The 20,153-nt window shown below is 46.2% G+C and overlaps 1 protein-coding gene and 1 non-coding gene across 9 annotated transcripts in view; one reads left to right on the top strand and one right to left on the bottom strand.

The window, feature by feature from the left end:
- LOC133346502 (receptor-type tyrosine-protein phosphatase delta-like) overlaps positions 1-20,153 on the bottom strand; it is a 225,848-nt gene that overhangs the window by 42,049 nt on the left and 163,646 nt on the right. For 5 of the 8 annotated variants that reach the window (XM_061558121.1, XM_061558119.1, XM_061558125.1 and 2 more), the window contains 12 exons: positions 17,378-17,667; positions 15,747-16,008; positions 14,842-15,012; positions 13,077-13,210; positions 12,169-12,313; positions 11,065-11,282; positions 7,831-7,857; positions 7,057-7,174; positions 6,790-6,812; positions 5,604-5,709; positions 4,399-5,181; positions 3,671-3,774 (listed from right to left, as the gene is read on the bottom strand). In XM_061558121.1, the coding sequence (XP_061414105.1) occupies positions 3,671-3,774; positions 4,399-5,181; positions 5,604-5,709; positions 6,790-6,812; positions 7,057-7,174; positions 7,831-7,857; positions 11,065-11,282; positions 12,169-12,313; positions 13,077-13,210; positions 14,842-15,012; positions 15,747-16,008; positions 17,378-17,667 (2,381 nt within the window). The remainder of the gene's footprint in view (positions 1-3,670; positions 3,775-4,398; positions 5,182-5,603; positions 5,710-6,789; positions 6,813-7,056; positions 7,175-7,830; positions 7,858-11,064; positions 11,283-12,168; positions 12,314-13,076; positions 13,211-14,841; positions 15,013-15,746; positions 16,009-17,377; positions 17,668-20,153) is intronic. The other 3 variants (XM_061558122.1, XM_061558124.1, XM_061558123.1) reach the window with 3 other exon arrangements.
- On the top strand, positions 997-1,160 carry LOC133346836 (U1 spliceosomal RNA). The gene has a single exon (XR_009755625.1). It is a non-coding gene; the product is annotated as a U1 spliceosomal RNA (small nuclear RNA).

Genomic DNA, 20,153 nt, shown 5'->3' with positions numbered 1-20,153 from the left:
TTTGCATTGCCTACACGAGTGCATCCAACATAAAGCTGGCATGAGAAAATCACGGAGTTGCCAAATTGAGTCCCACTACTTTTAAAGATTGTCCTTGCGCCTTGTTAATGGGAATCGCAAAGCTGAGCTGGATGGGGATATGAAGCCTCTTAAATTCAAAGACTGTCATTTGGGATTATAGGTATGCGAGGGAGAAAGACGTCTTCACCTTTAGAGTTGCCTGTAATGATCGTAGCTTTGATGACATTTGAATGTAATTCGTTGACAATCAACCTTGTGCCATTGCACAGTCTAGGTCGGTCCAAGTTTCTCAATAGCAGGACATGTGCCCCCATTTTTAGTAGCAAGTTGTGTGGTGGAACACCCGGGAGCTGCAGATAATTCAAGAATTCAACAGGATAGTGAATAATTTGACCATGGTCCAACACTGAGTCAATAGATTTGTAGGACTTGTGCTCTCCAGATAATTTCTGCAACAGCATAGAATTTTTTCTGTGAACAGCATCATTTTAGGAGCCAAAATGTCCCTCTCCCGTAGCCAGAGAACATCTTGAAAGTGTTGTTGCATGTTTGGGTACACCTTTTTCTTTAGTTCCTCTTGCCAAGTGCAAAGGATGCTTTTAGACATGGTGATAAGTCTATCTGTGCCGTCAGCAACAATTGTTCCATTTCCAATATCAAGAAGAGCTTGAGCAAAACTTCCTGCCTCTTGGTCTCCATGGAGATATACATGCATGTTTGTAGTTGATCTCAGTTTCATTACGTGCCTCCAGAGGAACGATGACTTGATGCAGGCATTTAACTTATCAGCTTTGGTTCCACAAAGTACCACAGGTAAGGTTTGTCAGAAGTCACCAGCCATGAGAAAACTTACACCACCCATAATCCTGGGATTGTCGCGGAGAGCCTGCAAAGTTGTGTTGACAGCCTCAAGTGCTCCCTTGTGGGACATGGTGCATTCATCCCACACTATTAGTTCACAATTAATCAGGACTTATACTTACCTGACAGGGGAGGCACCATGATCATTTAGGTGGTCCTCCCAGGGCGAGGCTTATCCATTGCACTGCGGGTGGGTTGACCCCTGCGATTTCCCCAAATGCGGAAAACTCGACTGTATAATTTGTGGTACTGGGGGACTGCGTTCGCGCTATCCCCCATTTTTAAAGAAAAAAGAGGGTGCTTTGTTCCATCAACTGAAACAGCCAGACCGAGTTCCTGTGATGGATATAATTTCAGGATTGTTGAAAGATAACTGGTAATCATTTTCATAATTAAAAGCAATCTGCACGTTCGCTCCCTGCCAGCCAGCAAAACTAAAAAAATCAGGACTTATGCAAGGGCAGTCCCCTTTGAAATATCGCAAACAAGGTTTTCTTATCGGAATAGATCGAATGCAAGCTTTAATGTGGAATGGGCAGTTCTTCCTCCAGTAAGCAGAAGTTGCCGCAATCCCTGATGATTCCACAACCAGATAAATTGTCTCCCTCTGGCGAACCTTTGCCAGGAGCAGGTTGAGAAACAAGGCCTTCCCAGTACCACCAGGTGCGTCAAAGAAAAATATGCCTCCATTTTTAGACTCAATGTCTTCCAAGATTTTCGTGTAGGCCTCTCTTTGTGCATCCATCAGCTTTGGTTAATTTTCCTCAATTAATTTTAGAAGTTCTAAACCCTCATAGGATATTTCACATAGGATCTCTTGGCCAAGGGCATACAGGTTATCCCTGGAGGGTGTTGGTAGTCTGATAGACGTTCGGTCTTTTCCACCAATGGAGTGAAGTTTGTCTTCAAGGAGGATGAGGACCTGGTTAAAGATTGAAGTCTTTGGAGGAGACAGTTTTGTGAGGATGACTTTGTCCTATTGTATTGATAATTTGAGGAATCTGGACGTGGTACCCATCTTGGCCTTGCCACAGTATCAGGGGGTATTGTAGGGCGTCATATGCTCTGTTTGTCTCAGGAATTCGTTTGATGGTGTTGTCTTGGTATCGAAGCACAATGTTTCTCTTACCATGTTCTTCACCCACCATAAGAACAGCAACCTCACCACAAGTTGGGGCATTAAACCTCCGTGCGTGCTCCCCGCCTGGGACCTTGGATGCATTGATTACAACCTGATAGTCATTGGAGGTGACTTGTTGAGCAGCATGTTTGAAACTTGTAATCAATGAATTGTGTTGGTTGAGCATCCCTTGGAGGGAGAGGACAATGGCTAGTCTGGCACCAGGAATATTGCTGCATCGCCGGTTGCTTTGCTGACCTTCATCTCCCATGAAGTATATCTGAAGAAACTTTGGCTCTTTGCCAGGCAGTGAGCTGAATGGATCTGATTAGATGATAGAATTGCCCTTGAACTTTGAATGTGGCCAATAAATCCTGGCTCCACTATATCCTTAGTTGCGCCAAAAGAAGTCATTTGAAATCAAGAATTGTACTTCCTAATGTTGCTCTTTGGTTCTCTCGGTAAAATCACGTAGATGAAAAACAAAAATAAATGTTAGTCAAAAAGTGTTTAGTGGCCAGATACCAAGGATTTCAGTGGCTCAGGGGGGGGGAGGGGGGGGGGGCGTCTGCACAAAGCAAAGTTTGAGTTTTCCATCACGGCAGCACATTCCTTAGTTTCTCCTTTCCACTTTTGAGCACCACATTCTGCGCAAGTAATTGACATATAGCCTAATATCAGCATGGATTGATAATTGATCTCTGGTTGGTCATTTAAAGCAGCTCTGTTCCAGTCCGGGTTATTTCTTCTTGCTCTTGATGCAGCAGCATGACAGACTTGGCTCTGGCGCGCCGTTTTCTGATGTTGTGGTTCCTCAGCCGGTGCTGCTGCAGTGACTGTGCGGTCCCTGGCCTGTCAAGATGCACACTGAACAGGATTTTCCTGAGTCCGTGCTGCTGCAGTGACTGTGCGGTCCCTGGCCTGTCAAGATGCACGCTGAACAGGATTTTCCTGAGTCCGTGCTGCTGCAGTGACTGTGCGGTCCCTGGCTTGTCGAGATGTACGATGGTCAGGGTTTTCTGCAATCCGTGCTGCTGCAGTGACTGTGCGGTCTGTAGCTTGGTTTCGTGCACGGTGCTCTTGAGTTCCCTGAGCCTGTGCTACTGAGGTGCCTTCGTTGTTAGTTTGGGGAAGTTGCTGCTCCTGCACTGTTTATGTGCAGCAGCGGTACTCTCTTTGTGTGTTTTTTTTTATTTTGGAGAGGCCTGTTTTTTTCTTTTGGGCATTTTGTACGTGAGGGAAAGCCTCCCTCCTGTGAGCACTCCGCAGAAGCTGAGTCCACCTAGGGGAGGCTCAGGACCGGTTCAGACAGTCGTCACCGGTGTTGGCCATGACCGGGAATTGAGCTGGGGTCGCCGGGTTCGTGGTGCAGTAGCGCTTACCGCGACACCGCCAAGACACACACACAAATAATCAACTTAAACATACAGGTTAGATGAGGTGGTGTGTGTGTGGGTGTGTCATGCTGTAGATTGGTGTGATATGTTATGGTGGTATGCCATGGTGTAGAATGGTGGATCGAGGGGTGATTTGGCATGATATGTTGTTGTGGAGTGGTTCTGTGTGATGTGTTGTTGCGTGGCTTGGTGTGGTGAGTTGCAGTGTGTGCGGTGTAGTGTGTCCTTGTATGGAGAGGTGATTTGTGGCGTGTCGTGGTGGGGTGATCACCTGCAGTCGTTCGTTTGACCTTGGAGAATCAGGGACCTCCCAGGACAGCAGAACTGATGTCGGCATCATGGCTTTAATGCGGAAATTCATGGCAAATCCGCCTGCTACAACAACAGCAGCAACAACCACCATTCATCTACATGCTCTTCTTGACCATGTTACATACTCCAGGTTGACTTTCAGGCTATGAGTGGATAGAAAACAGACCAAGGTGACTTCAAGATGCACCACCCACACTCGCTGTATTTTAGCCATCTTATCATATTTCATTCTCGGTGTTTTACGCAATGACTACATGTCCAGTTCTATCGGAGTCTTCTCAGCTCCAAGCCCTATAATTATTACTCAGCTCATGGTCCTTCTGCCCCTGCACAGCCAACTTAGCCCACAGAAACAAAAACATACACACACACCACATAAACAAAACATAAAGATCACCCTTATGGCCAGACAGACTGTTTGGGAAAGTGTTGTTAGTGACACCTATTAAGGCTGGCCCGACACATAAGGAGGTGGTGTGACCAGCACCACCCCTGGCCGCGTTTGTACGTGCAAAACACAGGTTTACGCACCACAACAGGTACTCATTTAAAACTAAGTCAACCTAGGGGAGGCCTAGTAAAAGTTCAGGCATTCGCCACTGTTGTTTTCCACGGCTGGAAATTAAAGTGAGATCACTGGGCTCAGAGAGCAATGCTGTAACCACCACGCCACACACACACACGCACCACCTTCATTGGAGAGTGTCCGAAAGTGCACGGCATCGCTGAGGGGTCCGGGCCCAGCCTGGGTGTGTGCCCTCACTCGCGCCTCGTAGCTCCGGTTTGGCTGGAGGCCGCTCAGCACCACGGCTGTGGTATCACCGACGACATGAAGCTCCCCATCCCAGGACTCGGCCACAACATCTCCTCCTTCTTCAGAATCCCCACCAGGTCCTCCAACACCAGGGCCGCCACTGCCTGGACCCCCAGGAACTCCTCTACCTACTCCTGCAGAACCTCTTCCTCCACCTTCATGACCTCCTCGTTCACCTCCACTTGCAGGACCTCTTCCACCTTCAGAAATTGTACCTCTAGCACCTCTTCCACCACGTTGAGAAAGTCCACCTCCTTCGTAATCTCCTTCTCCTCTTCCATCTCCAGCAATACTTCCTTCTGCTCTCTCTGCTCCGGTACCCTCGCGGTGTCCTACTCCTCCACTGGGCAGGGCTCGGTAAAGCACCGTATACCTTACGATCACTCCATTGCGAGAGTCCAGGGGTGGAGGCTCCCAATGGAGCGCGGCCGCCGAGCGGCCCATGCGCCCCACACTCACGTTCAACGGCGGAGCTGACGGCGGAGCCTCGGGCGTCACCACGGTAATCACCGCCTCCTCGCCCAAGAGACTGCCTCCGCTCACCCCGCCCACACTCCGTGCCACCATGACAAACGAGTAGGAGGCCCCGCGATGCAGGTTGCGCAGAGTGACACTAGACTCGGACACCGCGAGGTACAGGGTGGACGCTTGAGTGGCTGTGGTACAAGAGAGGAGGGTGTTCGGGATATGTGTTTAAGATGCAACCCAAACAACAAAGGGTGATTATGTAGCAGCTATGCATCTAGGCCGTGTATTCCTGGCTGTCCCATATGACTTGTAATCTTTGTTAGTGAGAAAAATACTTAAATTGAGCATGTCTGTTAATAGACAGTGTTCCTTTCCTCCCTATGACGGTAAACAAAAACCTGGTATTATTTTAATTAACCTGTCAATTAACACGCACCTCATTAACGTGTCATTGTACAAGGTCCTTGCTGTGACAGAAGTGACTGATAACACAAACATTAGAAACACCATGTTGCCAGGTCACAAATATTGGCAATAAAAAGCCATAGCTTCCCTACCCACCGATGTATCTAGATATGCATATATTATAATATGTGTGTATAAGTACTACCTGCATCCATGCGTTTGTAAGTGAGTCTGTAGTCCAGGAGAGGCCCAAATGTCACTTCTGGCTCCTCCCACTCAACCAGCACCACTGTGCCCTCCATGACTGTCACCTGACACCAGGGTCAAAAGGTTAAGAGGTTAGTGTGTCACACACTCTCATTCTAACAGGCAATCACAAATGTGGTGCTGAGTGTCCAGATACCACTGACAGGTTTTAAAAGTAAGGTAAGGTAAGGCAATCCTGGGCTTGGTATTGTCAATGTTGTATCATCTGATTACTTGATAATCTTTGTTATTAACTTCTTCAAATGTACACCTGATAATAATGTGATGTATTCATGTCTAGCTTAAACGAGTATAAATACTCTTTTTAAGAAGGCTCCTGCATTGGTATAGTTAAGCAATTCATTTCCAAGAAAATGTTTGAGTGTGGGAGGCAACCAGAGTACATGGAAAAAAAAAAACCTATAAGGCATATAAGGGGTTAACACTCTAACGATCCACGCAGATGAGTTGATTAACCAAATTGTCCTGTTATATTCCGACCACCTCGCAACCCACTGGGTTTGGGAACTTGACAAATGTGTGCGATTCACCAACCAATGACTTACAAGCAAGCAGCGCCACTGCTGGAAAATATTATACTGATTTAATCTCAGAAGTAACATCACTGTGCTACAACGATTGTAGGTTTTGCACAATGATCTGTATGTATTGGCTGCTGCCACTTTCCTCGTTTCACCCCAAGCTGCTGACACAATTATTTCCCACTTTTGTGGTCAAATTTTAAATTGTACGCATGTATGTTGAACTTCTTTTGCACCGTACGTTGCCATCTGTGCTAATCGGAGGTGCAGACATTGATATAACCATGGGACAGTAATGAACCAACGGATGGTAAAAGCAGCGAGATTACACACTGGAAATGTGTAATCATAATGGATTACCGGTACCTGTCCTTTGTAATCTGACTACAGTAACGCGTTCCTTGAACTGCATCTCTACACAACATTCACATCTTTGGCCTCTCCATCGGAAACGTTTTAGTAACAACACAAAACGGGTCACAAAGGAAACAATCTACAGAAAACCCTGAGCATATGGGAGCATCACTCTCCGAACCAATCGGACACATCATCATCTATAAGCCTACGTGTTAAACAGACACATCATCGAAGAGGAGGACTGACCTTGACGTGAGGTTTGCTGGGAACTAGGATGACAACACCACAGATAAGGCAGGGTGGGGGTCAGGGTAGTAAAGAAGAAATAGTTACTCAGTAATGGACTGCACAGACTCTCCGAGTGGGAGGAATTCATTCATAGTTAGAGCCTTAAAGCCAAGTGCACGTGAAGAATGTATCGTGTTTCATCAAGTAAGCGGAGGGGGGGGGGGAAGAAGACTCATGAAGGACTGTAACCACCTCTAATTCGGAGATGTGGCATGTGTGCGTTACCTGCAGCCTTGGTTTTGACCGTCTTCGGCAGGCTCTCAGCAACCTCCCCTCGCGGGAGAAGGGACCTCACAGTCAGGGAGTAGGAGGTCTCAGGCTGCAAGCCCCCAATGAGAAACTCCTGAACATAAAGACAAACATCCTCCCCTATAGACGTAACATATTGTTGGGGCGAGCATTGTTAGTGAGCACCTATGAAGGCCAACATGGCACCGCCAGGTATGGATAACACTGCGAATGGCCACCATTGTCTCCTCGTCGGTGGTGTTTACATTCTGCAAGAGGTGCTCATTTAAGCCTGAGTCGAGCTCGGAGAGGCCCAAGACTAGTTCATTTATTTGTCACTGATATTGGTTGCGAGCGGCAATTGAACTCGGATCGCCGGGTTCACAGCACAGCGCGCTAACCACTGCACTACCACTCCTCACCTAAGTCGATACAAATGACAAAGACAATCATTTCCTGTATAACCTCAACAAACTGTTGGGGCAAGTGCTGCTAGCGGTTACCTATGAAGGCCGGCACAGCACAAGAGGGGGTGAGTGGCAAGCACAATGTCCAACCGCATTTGTCTCCTCAGTGGTGATGTTTACACACAACACAAGTTACTAATTTGAGGCTGAATTGACCTAGAGGAGGCCCAGGACCTGTTCAGATAATCGGCACTGGTGTTTGCCTTGAGAGGGAATCGAAATCGGGTCGCCCGGGTTTGAATACACATGCAGTAAGCATCCACACTTATATACCGAAAGTGTTGATCTCTCAAGAGAAGCTTACGTATTCTGATGTGTCATCACTCTCCCACTGCAAGGAAATAAAGAAATGCATGTTAAGTATGGTGCACACTCGGCATGTAACAACTAATCAATTTATTGATTAAAAACCATTCTTACACTTAAGATACATGTGTCAAATGGTGTATGTAGAAATAAATAATTCATGGTATATGCAAATTACAAGCTCACGACACCTTTACGCTCATGGAATACGTGATACAAAATAAGAGAGATCACATGAGACTACAAATCAGTGTATAAACAAGACAAGAACTGTCGAATAAAATCGTGAAGTCAAATTGTCATCATTCATCAAATTGCGAAGACGGTGCTGAATCATTACAAGACAATCAACGCTACCAGTGGGATGGATCGATACAAATTTAATCTGAATAAAATAGGATTCAAATCTATATATGGCCAGATCTGAATCGTATTAAATAAGAATACTGAAAGTTTGAAAGTATTTACAGCATGATAACCATGATAACATCTTCACAGTTTACCATGGCAATAACTATAAGACCAATATCTGGACTAGCAGGACTATTACTGGGACCTCCTGGACTACCACTGGCACCACCATAACAACAAATTGGACTACTAGGACTACCAATGGGACCACCAGAACTACCACTCAAGACTACTGGGACAACCACATCTTCAGACATGAATCTATTCATTCACAAATAGATGCTCACTCATGTATGCATGGATGCACAGATGATCACATGTATAGTTTAACATGAGAATTGCCCGTACAAGAATCACGAGTACTGCATGAATCATAGACATATGTTTCAAGGTAGATGCCTAATAAAAAAAACTGTTCTTGTAGACACACACCTAGGCTGTGTGTTTCAGATGGTCTGACACAAGTTTGAAGATTCGTTAATAAGAAAAAAGTGTTTTAACTGTGGAAACGTGACTTTCTGCAGCGCCGCCTAAATTAGCGGTATCGATGTTATAATTGTCTAGACACCACGCTCCACCTAGACTCATTTACGCGCTATTACTGCACTGCACAGCTACACGGAGAGAGGTGCACAAAGTAAATATACTCACATAAATACACAATGAATATACGATATATAAAAACAACCTCTTTATAATACAATCAGTACATTTTATAATTTGCACCACTTTCACAATGTACCATTGCTCCCAAACCGTTCTTTCACTACTATACCATGACACTCACTATTACACCATGAGTGAGTCAGTGAGGAACTGGGGGAATTGATGAGTGGGTGGGTGGGTGAGTCAGTGAGTGGGTGAGGGCAATACCAAGTGAGTGAGTTATTGGTTAAGTGGGTTTGTGAGTGGGTGAATGCGTGGGTAAGACGGTGAATGGGCAAGTGAGTTAGTAACTTGGTGAATACGTTATTGGACGAGTGAGTGATTTAGTGAGGGGGTGAAGAGTGAGTGAGTGGGCAAGTGAGTTAGTAAGTAACTTGATGAATAGGTTATTGAGTGGGTAAGTGGGTCAGGGAGTGGTTTAATGCATGGGTGAGTGGATAAGTGAGTTAGTAACTTTATCATTTATTGGGTGAGTAGGTGCATGCTGTGTGGGCGAGAACACTGTAGAATGTAGTAGGGGAAGGTCGCCAGGTATAATGGGACAGCAACGCTTTCTCCCCCGCAGACTACAGCCATCTGCCAGCAGTGAGTCTAAACGATATCGTTAGTGCAAATAATACAGCCACTCCGCCGTGACCATTCCCTCACAGTGGCGTGCTCGTGAAACACATTGTGTACAAACGAGGTGAGATTTCATTTCATATTTGCAGAGTATATGGGTCTGCAAATGTAGTGTCCTGTGTCTATAAAAAGTGAGAGTATATGATGAGACTTCGCTTAGGGATTACAAACAAGTTAATAAACAGCGCTCGGCTGGTGGTTGGGCTTACGTCTACACAGTTGGCTAGAAGTCTCTGTTGGAATACGGTGGCGGTATGGGAATAACGGGAAATAGGTATCTCACTCTGAATTAGAGAATGGATTGAAAAGCGGATTTGGTAAAAAAGCAAAAAAAGACATTCCAAGGCCAAAAAAGCAAGCAGTGCAAATAAAAACATGCTGCAGAAACCGAAGGTTGCTCCTCGTTTACTTGCGCTCGACGTGAATGGCAACAGCGAATCAGAAGAAGAATCGATTGTACGCGGGTCGACTGCAACGATCGGTTTTTGAAGAACGGAAGCGGCGAGAAGGGTGGGTTCGGTGTTTGTGATGTCACGAGTGGGCCCACGGTGCCGGCGTGGACAATGACGACCAATTCACTTGTGAGCTGCGCTCGCTCGTAGACTAAGTCGAGAGTGGCTTTAAGCATTCGGCATGCTTTGTTTGCATTGCGTCACTTTGTTCCTGTAGCTATAACTACGAATAAAGGTTATATATTTCCGCTCGTAATTTGCAAACACGAGTGTGTATCCCATTTTACCTCAATGGTAAATAGCATATTACCAAGTGTGGGTAAAATGGGAAATTGTAAGGGTTTGAAAAATAAATTGCACACTTTATCTTTTCCTTTTTTTATTTAGCAATTTTCTTATTGTAATACAAAACCCTCGTTCAGTTTACTGAGGAATTTCAAAGTGATTTGTGTTCTATGCTGACCTACATAAATGTCAAAACTTTAAATATCCCATTTTACCCAACACTCTGTGAGAGAGTAAAGGTGTATTGTTGAGTTTCATAGTGTCATGGAGTACTGTTGCATGTTTGTGAGAGTAGTGAGTGTAATGACGAGTTAGTGGAGTATCATATTGAGTCAGGAGTGATGGTGAGTGTCAGCGTTGCAGCGTAGTCTTGAAGGTCCTGGTGTACTTATGAGTGCACTGGTTAGTGTACTGGTGAGTGGTGATTATATATGGATTAGTAGGGATGAGTGTACCTGAAAGAACAGGTACACTCATTTCATATTGGTGCTTATGCCTGTGAGCATGGGTGAGGGTATTGTTAAGTTTGCCGATGAGTATATCAATGTGTGTACTGGTGAGTGTTGTGATGATACAGGCGAATGTATTAGTGAGTGTGCTGTGTATTCAGTGCAGTGATGCATTCTGGTAAGTGTACCTGTGACCAGAAGTACTGGTGAGCAATGTTGAGTGTAGTGCGAGTAATGGTAAGTAGACATGTCAAGTACGTATATTGGCGAATGTATTGATAAGTGTATTTGTGAGTGCAACGGTGAGCGCCCCAGTCAGTGCACTGGAGAGTGTATTGGCGAGTGTACCTGCCCTATGATGTCCGGTGACTGGGTCTCCTGTCTTCCTTGTGCCGAATCCGACTTCCACCATCGCACGCGGAACAAGGGGTGTGGAAGTGGAGGAGGGGATGATGACGACGATGACGATGTCGATAATGATGTTGATGGTGGCAATCTCCACCGCACCATTACAGCCGACGCGTTCACAGCCTCGGCCTCCACCCGCCGAGGAGTTCCGCTCGCAACTACAGAAACAACCACAACTCTAGCCACAACCACAACCTCAATCACAAACAGCCACAACCAAATAATTCCATTACAATAACAGACAACGACACATACAACGACAACCCGAATAACAGCCAAAACCTCAACTCCAGCAACATCCAAACTCACAACCAAATAACATCCAAACACACAACCATCATCATAACCACAACAATCACAACGATAAACCACAATCAAAACAACATTGCCAACACAATCGAAACCACAACCAAACAATCACAACGATACATTTATAGTACCCCAATCATGTGGTGATATTCATCTCTGTGAATGGCCCTGAGCAATGTCTAAACTCCACATTCCCATGGCAGTGTCCAGTCTGTCCACGGGGCGACTACTGTTATATTCCCATGGAGTACAGATTATTTTATTAACGCAGGAATGAAGGGCTGAGTCAACCCTCCAATTAGACCTCGCAACCTTCTGACTTTAAGCCTAGAACTCTGATAATAGAGCTACCCGGCCTGATTCGATGTATATACAGTATACACACGTGTATTTATATACACACACGTGTGTATTTGTGTACAGTGGTGTAGTGGCTTGCATACCGTGGTATGATCCCAGCCTCCTTTGATGCCTTTCTCAGATATGGATAACATCAGGGAACCTGGTATGTGAACCAGTGCTGGGCCTTCTCTAGATTGACTCAGCCTTAAATGAGCATCTGATGAGGTTTGTAAGCATAGACATTCAAGAGCTAGGAATAATGATCATTAACCGCACTTTCCCCAACAACTCTACAGTGTTAAAGGGGTGATCTTCGTATGTGTATGAGTGTGTGTACGCGTGCATATACACGTGTGTGATTACATGTGAGTGATAGTACACGTGTATGCATACGTGTGGGAAGTGTGCGTGCAGTAACAGTGGGGCTGTAGGGGCCCAGGCCGTGCAAGGAGCGTCCAGCGAGACGGAATGAGTAGAGGGTGTTCTCCCTCAGGCCCTCCAGGACATGGTTCATGGTGGGGTCAAGGGAGAGCCGGCGCTGAGACAACATCATAAATAACAGAACACCAACAAAACATCAACGTTATCATCTTTGATATCGTCGTTGAGAATATTATCATCATCATAAGCATCAACAGCATCATTAGCATTAACATCACCACAATTATAACTGCATAAACATGAATATCACCATCAACACGATTACCAATATCATCAAGAGCACAGTCATTTAACATCACCAAAATCTGCATTTTTTATACTGTGAGCAAATGTGTGTTTCCATGACCATGTTTTTTATTTGGAGTATATTTCATAATTCAACTTCACAGGTGCTGTCTGCATCATATGACATTAAGTATTGTGTATGAATATGCTAGTATGTGATTGTTTGTTAGTGTGAGCACCTGTGTGCATGTGGTTTGGAACGAATAAAAGCGTGCTTTAATATTAGGCTGTGAGCTTGAGCACCATTGAATGTGTAACCAGGTTTCAGCTTGAGGTTTGTTAGCATGTGTTTATGACCGGGTGTATATGTGAGAGCAGGAGTTTAGCGATTAGCATACTGCTCTACGAACCCGGCGACCTGAGTTTGATTCATGCCCATGGCTAACATTAGTAACGATTATCTGGACTGGTCCTGGGCCTCCCCTAGGTCGGCTGAGCCTCAAATAAGTGCCCGGTGTAGTGTGTAAACATTAGGTACTTGCAAACAGCACTTGCCCCAACAGTCTATTAAGGCTATGTGATAATGTGTTCGAGTGTGTGTGTTAGTGTGTTAGTGAACGTGCAGTGTCTCTCACCTCTGGCCCTGTGTCTCCCTCTCTGTACAGAAGCTCATACTTCAGGATGTTCTCCTGACGCGGTGGCAGCCATGAGAGTAACATGCTTGTGTCCGACTCGGCCTCTGCCTTGAAGCTGATTGGTTGACTCGGCACTGTCAGGGGACACATTTAGACACAACAACAACAACCGCCATTCCCTACTAAGTGGCGGTGACGTCACCACGACACTTGTGCCAGGCTATGTGCACGTTGAGGCCAAGTGAAGTGTCGAACGTCCGCTGGCAGGAGGTCACGGGGCAAACCCAGGTCGACTGACTGAGACGACTGGCTGATGCACCACCTGTGCCCCCTACTGTGCCAACTTGCTGTGCTTTAGCCACCCAGCGCTCCGCTCATTGTTGTGAGCGTCGCTCCTCCCCCCTCCTTTGTTGTTGGAGGGCGAATGCCTCACGAGCCTCCTCCACAGAAACCGATCTTGACACTGCTGGTAGCAGTCATCGGCAAGTTCACTCAGCTCCACATCCTCCTGTACCACATCACTCCATCTCTTCTCTAGCCCGTGCTGCACCTGTTTAGCCCCTTCGATCCAGCCGAACAAAAGCTGTTTAGGCATGCGGTGGCTGGGCATGCGGGCTATATGACCCAGCCAACGCAGCCTTGCCTGCCGGAGGATCTCACTGACTGGACTTTGCTCAGATCTTTCAAGGATTTGTGAGCTCCTCACACAATCCAGCCTGGTTAAACCCAGGATGGATCGTAGGCAGGCCAGCCTAAATGTTTCTAACCGGCGAAGATGTTCCATTCGGGGGGTCCACGTTTCGCAAGCATAGAGAAGGGAGGCAATGACTGTGGCCGAGAAGACCTGAAGCTTCGTATGGAGCGACAGACCAAGTAGCTTCCACACAGCGTTACGCAACCGATGAAAAGATAATGCTGCTCGACTGATTTGGAGTGTATCTATACCAGATGGAAATTCCTCCGGTACAGCTATTGAAGGCTTCACTATGTGGTCGAAATAGATGTTAAATAATGTGGGAGCCAGAGGGCATCCCTGTTGCACCCCAAGATGTACCGGGAATGGCTCCAACTCCTGGCCACGAAGTTTTACCCGGGCCCGCTCACCATCATGAAGGTCATTAATGATCATGAACAGAGGGTCAGGTACTCCGAAAGCACGAAGAACAACCCAAAGCCCAGGCCTACTGATGGTATCATAGGCCTTGACAAGGTCAATAAAGCAGAGATGTAGGTCTTCTTAGAATTCCCTACACCTCTGCTGTAGCGGACAGACAGAAAATATGGCATCTGTGCAGGACCGCCCTTTCCTGAAACCGCATTGGGGCTCCGCAAGCCTCTCCTCAGCGTGCCTAGCAAGGCGATGTTGAATAATCCTTGCCAGGACCTTTCCCGGCACACTGAGGAGTGAGATGCCCTTGTAGTTGTTACAGTCTGTGCGGTCCTTCTTCTTAAAGAGGGGAACCACCAGGGAATCCTTCAAATCCCGCGGAAGCCGTCCAGCGGCCCAGACTGTTGTTATGATGTCATGTAGGGCCGTCTGTGCACAAACGCCACCCTCCCTCATTATTTCAATTGGGAGATCATCTCTGCCCGGTGCCTTTCCTGGTCTCAGACTCCGCATCGCATTCAGTGCTTCTTCAACAGATGGCATCTCAGCCAGCCACTCACAGGGGGTGACTTCTTTTTCGCAGTGTGCTAACCGCGATACTACTGCTCCCCACACAAACACACACATGCATGCATGTGGGCGTGCGTGCGTGCTTGCCTCCGAACTGTGCGATGATGTGTATCTCTGGGGAGAGAGGCCCGTCCCCAACGTTGGTGAAAGCGAGGACCCGCACGGCGTACAGCGCCCCCTCCTCCAGCCCCGACAACGTGGCCAGCGGCACGTTCTCCACACTCCGCTTCATCCACGACGACAGCGGTGGTGTCACCACTGGCATGTGGCGAGCCAGGCAGCAGAGACGGAGAGAGGGGGGAAGTTGGTAGGATCATTAGCAGCAACCGTATCATCGACAATACCAATACCTGCCATTCGCTACTAAGAGATGGTGGCGTCACCACGGCACCTGTGCCAGGTCAGGTGCACTTTGAGGCTACGTGAAGTGTCGAAGGCTCGCTTACAGGTCACGGGACAGACCCAGGTGCCATGGGTTGACTGACTGAGATGACTGGCAGACGCACCAGCTGTACCCCCTATTGTGTTAACTTGCTGTATTTTATCCACCCGTCGCTCCTCTGTCCTCAGTTGTTGTTGGAGGGTGACTGCCTGCAACTGTAGCGTTATTCACGAGCCTCCTCCTCCATCATCGACAATAATACCATCATCTTTAGCAGCAGCAGTGGCATCAACATTAAAACTGTCAAAGTTAACAACCTTATTATCAGTGGCTATAAAAATAGTAAGATCATTACCACCATTTAAATTTTTGTCATCACCATTATCTTCATTATTATCACCACCATCGTAACGATCAAAAGTATCACTGTCATCACCATCATCAGCATGAATGACAGCAACACCACTATTGTCGGTATCGTCATGAATAGCAGCAGCAGTAGCAGCACGACTGTCCTTATACCACAGCATCACAACAACCACCCTCACTACCAACATCATCACCACCGCGACCACCACCACCACCACATCCTGCTCCACCTCCTCCTCACCGGGGCCCCGTGTGCCTGCCGCCGTGAGCTTGGCGGAGTAGACGCGGTATCCCCGGATCTGCCCGTTGGGCTCGGCCGGCTCCTGCCACTGGAGCAGCGCGTTAGACGGCGACACCATGCGGCCGTGCAGGCCCCACGGCGCCGTGGACGGCGCCCGCTCGCCGGTGCGGGCGCGGGCCGCCCCACTCAGTGCGCTGCGCCCTACGCCGTTCACGGCCACCACGCGCACCTCGTAGTCCGAGTAAGGGCTCAGTCCGCCAACCTAAAGGGCCACCAGTGGCAACACGGACAGACGGAAGAGCGTGCTGCTGATAAGAACAAAGTGCCACTAAAATGGATCGGTGGAGAATTAAACAAGAGACTCGTAGAATTCTCTAGCATGCAGTGCGGTGTGTTGTGTGCAGCAAAGACTTTGGAAATGAGAGAGAAAGACATCAGAAAGCGGCAAACTTTTGAGGTGTGGGTGTGGCGCCACATGAAGAAAATCAACTGGACAGAAAGGAAAGAATAATGAGGTGCTAGAAAAGATTGGACATCTGTGAAAAAGAGCATCATAGTTTATCGGACTCCTCCAGTCTGAATAAAGATTTTGATTCACCAGGACGATTCAAAAAAAGGTAATATGTCTGGACCGGGGATATTTTTGGAGGAAAGCTTGCTTAAGGATGTTAGGAAAACTCCCGGGAGGTAAAACAAGGAAGGCGCTGCTCGACAAATTGAAGGCTGAAAGGCGATGTGAAGAAATGAGGAGGAAAGTGCAAGATCGGAGAGGATGGAAAAAACCTGAGCTAAGAAGTTGCCCTTAGGCAAAGAGCTCGAAGAAGATGTCTCGCTTCAACGATGTCAATAGAGCGGCAAGAAAGTGACTTTGATGCATATATTATTAACAATGCTTGACATTTGGACAGCCTAGGACACACATCCCGAGTGTGTAGCTACAAGAGCTGTTTGCTTTTTGGGTTGCATCTTCGTTCACATTGCATTGCATCAAACTACATCCTGCTGCATTGTAGCATTAAGAAATAATGCCCTGTATTACACTGTGCTTTATTGCTACAAGAAAAAAGGCTGTTCGTTTTATGGGTTGCTCCTTCCTTGACGGCATCATCGCCATCAGTTTTTATTAATCAAGTGCCAATAAACTGTTATACGTCTTAGGAGTGCCAAAAAATTATTTCACAGGACTGGTGAACCATTATAGTCGTAAAAAAATCAAGAATAAAAAAAATATTAAGTAACATAATGTGTGCCAGCTAATCTAACCACAGATGAATGTACAAAGTGAAATGTTTCATGAAGTAATTCAAAACCTCCGTAAAATGATAATTAAAACAGAAAGTTACACGTGTGTGCTGCCACGCTTGTCTTCAACGTGCCACGTTTACTACAGAATTGCCTCCTCTAGGTCAAACGCCTTTTTTATTAAATACGTTTAACAGAGAACCACAAAATGGAAGTTGTTCTGGCATCCTCAATATATATTAATACATTCCACACAGTTTGAAGACAGCTGCTGGGAATCACCAAACACACGATTCTGTCTGTGATTGCCCAGCCTGAGGTCATGCAAACAGAGGGCAGCTGGCGGAAGGGGCAGAGAATGCTGGCACCGGATCAAGGCGTCTCCTCACCGTGTATCGCGTAGTGGTCACCGGTCCAATCTCCTGCATGGAGGGAGCGCCGCCACCTCCTCCTCCTCCGCTGCTGTTGCCAAATTCCTCCTCATCCTCCTTCTCCTCATTGCTGTTGTTGTTGTTGGCATTGTCGTTGTTGTTGTTGTGGTTGTTGCTGTGGCCGGACCGAGCCTTCAGCAGCAGCACGTAGTGCAGCACGGGCTCAACATTGCCCGAGTCCCACGTGAGGGTGATACTCGTGGCCGTGGTCTCCGTGACGAGGGGAGTCCCGGGAGGCCGTGGTAAGGCTGCGCATTGCGGAGGTAACGAATTACGTTCGAGGTTAGCGAATGACAAATGACTGAATTGTGAAAACCACAGGCAGCGATGAAAAGGCACTATTTGGACACGTGTGTAGGATGAACAACAGGAAAATGAAAATCACAATATTTATTTCAAAATATGTATTTATATTGCTAAAGAATTCATTCAATGAGCTATAAAGCTATTTTTCAGAGATGTCCAGTCGGGGTGGGTAAGAACATTACAATGACAACCAATAAAAAAACACAATCGGAGTGAAAAGTACAAGAAAGGTAAACAAATCACCCAAACAAATACAAATAACACTCAACCATCCCCATCTACCAGACAAAACCCACTGAGGTATTAACTTAATTTCCAAAAGCAACCTGGCCACAAATGATCGCTCAACAAAGTGGATTATCATTTGGACATTTATAGCAGCAAAATGATCTAAGTAGTCTAAACGTATGTTTCTAAACGTGAGAGGGAAAAACCACAGAGGACCCAGAGAAAAAATCCACGCGACCATGGGGAGCGAGACATGCAAACTCCAAATGGAAGGAAAACAGGAAACAAGAGTAAAGCCGAACAGAAATGGCTTGGTGACATAAGAGATCGGTGCCAGAAAAATGTGGCACTACTTGAGCATACTGGCACAGGGCAGAGGAAAGTGGAAACAAATGACCACATGTGCAGTGCACACCTACAAGCTATCTGAACCATGGATCGTGATGATGACGATGCTGATGAAGACCACATTGCAACATCACCCCGTGTCATTGGAGACTCATGGTCACTCGCAGGCTGGTGCTGCGTTCACCTTGAACGGCACAGGGACAGCTGCCATTAGGGAGTCCTCTAGGCTAACAAACAAAATACAGCGTGCCATTGGAATAATTAAGAGGATATGTGATCCAAGGTGCTTTGAGTTGCTGAGGCATATAAACCTATAAATGCAAATCATTATCATTTGCAGTGTGTCTTTGAAATACCAAGCTAATTCCATGAAGACAAAGGTACCAAATTACAGATTGCAATTTTTGTCGAGTATTCAACATTTCATATTAGATTAAAACACAAATAGCGTGTGATAAAGGCATACATAACTTCCAAATGACAAGCAATATAATAAATTTGGTCTAAACGGGTGGTGCAGCAGCGGTGGAGAGAGGGTTACAATACAGGACTCTGGGACTGCCTGGAACGTGACATTACGCGTTGGGGAGACGCAGCCATCAACGAGTCGAATTGCTTTGCACGCTGTTTCACTATAAGCTTCGGGGGTTGCAATTATTAATTATTAGTAAAAGAAATTCTGCGGTACACCTAAACCCATCCGGTGTATGCGGGAAAGGGTATATCTGCTCGTGTTATTCCGAGGAGGGTCTGTAAGTGACAGAACAAGTTAGCAAGGCAGTCAATTAAGGGAGAGAACAATCTGTTCAGGGACTCGAATCGACCAAGAGCTGTGCTCAAAGAAACAGGCAAATGCACATGCTAATGGCGAGGCGTCAGGTGCATGCGTGCACGCATTCTACACGGGTGCGCAAATGAGGCTGCAGCGCAGCATAACGTTCTTTAATTCGAGGTGGTGCATTTTGTCACAGTTTGTTCAGGGGTTTTGTCATTTTCAAGAATGAGTGTGAAGTGTCCTTAGACAACGAAATATTTCCCAGCCAATTCAAGAAGTCATTTGACTGCCAAGGAATTCATATTCTATAGTCTTTCGGTAAAGTCACGTAGATAGAAAAAATACTAACAATTAATATTAAAATTAAACGTGAATAAAAATGTAGAAAAATATCACGACGTTTCGATTGCAACACAAGCGGTCGTCATCAGGAACAGGGAGGTTAGCCTCTGGGGGCAAGCTGCTTATAAAGGTTTAGAGATGGGCGGGGCATATAATGTTAATGTAAAAGGCTCTGACACCGCAGTAGGTCTACACCAATCAAAGCATAGAATATGAATTCAATAAGTAGCCTATAAGATATCCTTAACAATATACCATATTCCGTAACCATCAGATAAGTCACAATTGATCGACTGAAATCGATATAAATGCTGACAAATTGAGGCGTTCAAGTGTGTGTGAGAATAGTTTCCAATTCGTGCACATTTCTCCTTGAGACAGCAAAGATGTGACAAAGTAAAGATGAAACAGTGCACACGAGAAGGTAGAAGGTAGAACAAACAGCAACATGTAGAATGTGATATGTCCTCAGACGGACAGATGAAAGTATAAATGAGACAAGAACAATTAAGAAATGCCAAATATACAAACAATATGAATGGGGGAGTACAAATGAGACAGACATGACAAACTAAACAATTTTATTGACAAAGTAAAGCCCGCTGGGCTATTAGCTCTTCTTCAGAAGTGACCTGGCCTCACACGCTAACTCATCAAAGTGGATTATTATGCGTGGGAATTCTTAGTAGCAGCCAAATAATCTAAATGCATATTTCATCTTCTTGGTTCTTTTGG

This window comes from Lethenteron reissneri, chromosome 24, assembly GCF_015708825.2.
Source record: "Lethenteron reissneri isolate LAM-NWPU_2019-01 chromosome 24, ASM1570882v1, whole genome shotgun sequence".
NCBI lineage: Eukaryota > Metazoa > Chordata > Hyperoartia > Petromyzontiformes > Petromyzontidae > Lethenteron > Lethenteron reissneri.
Note: the sequence above shows the minus strand (reverse complement) of the source record. Positions and strands in the feature narration are given on the sequence as shown.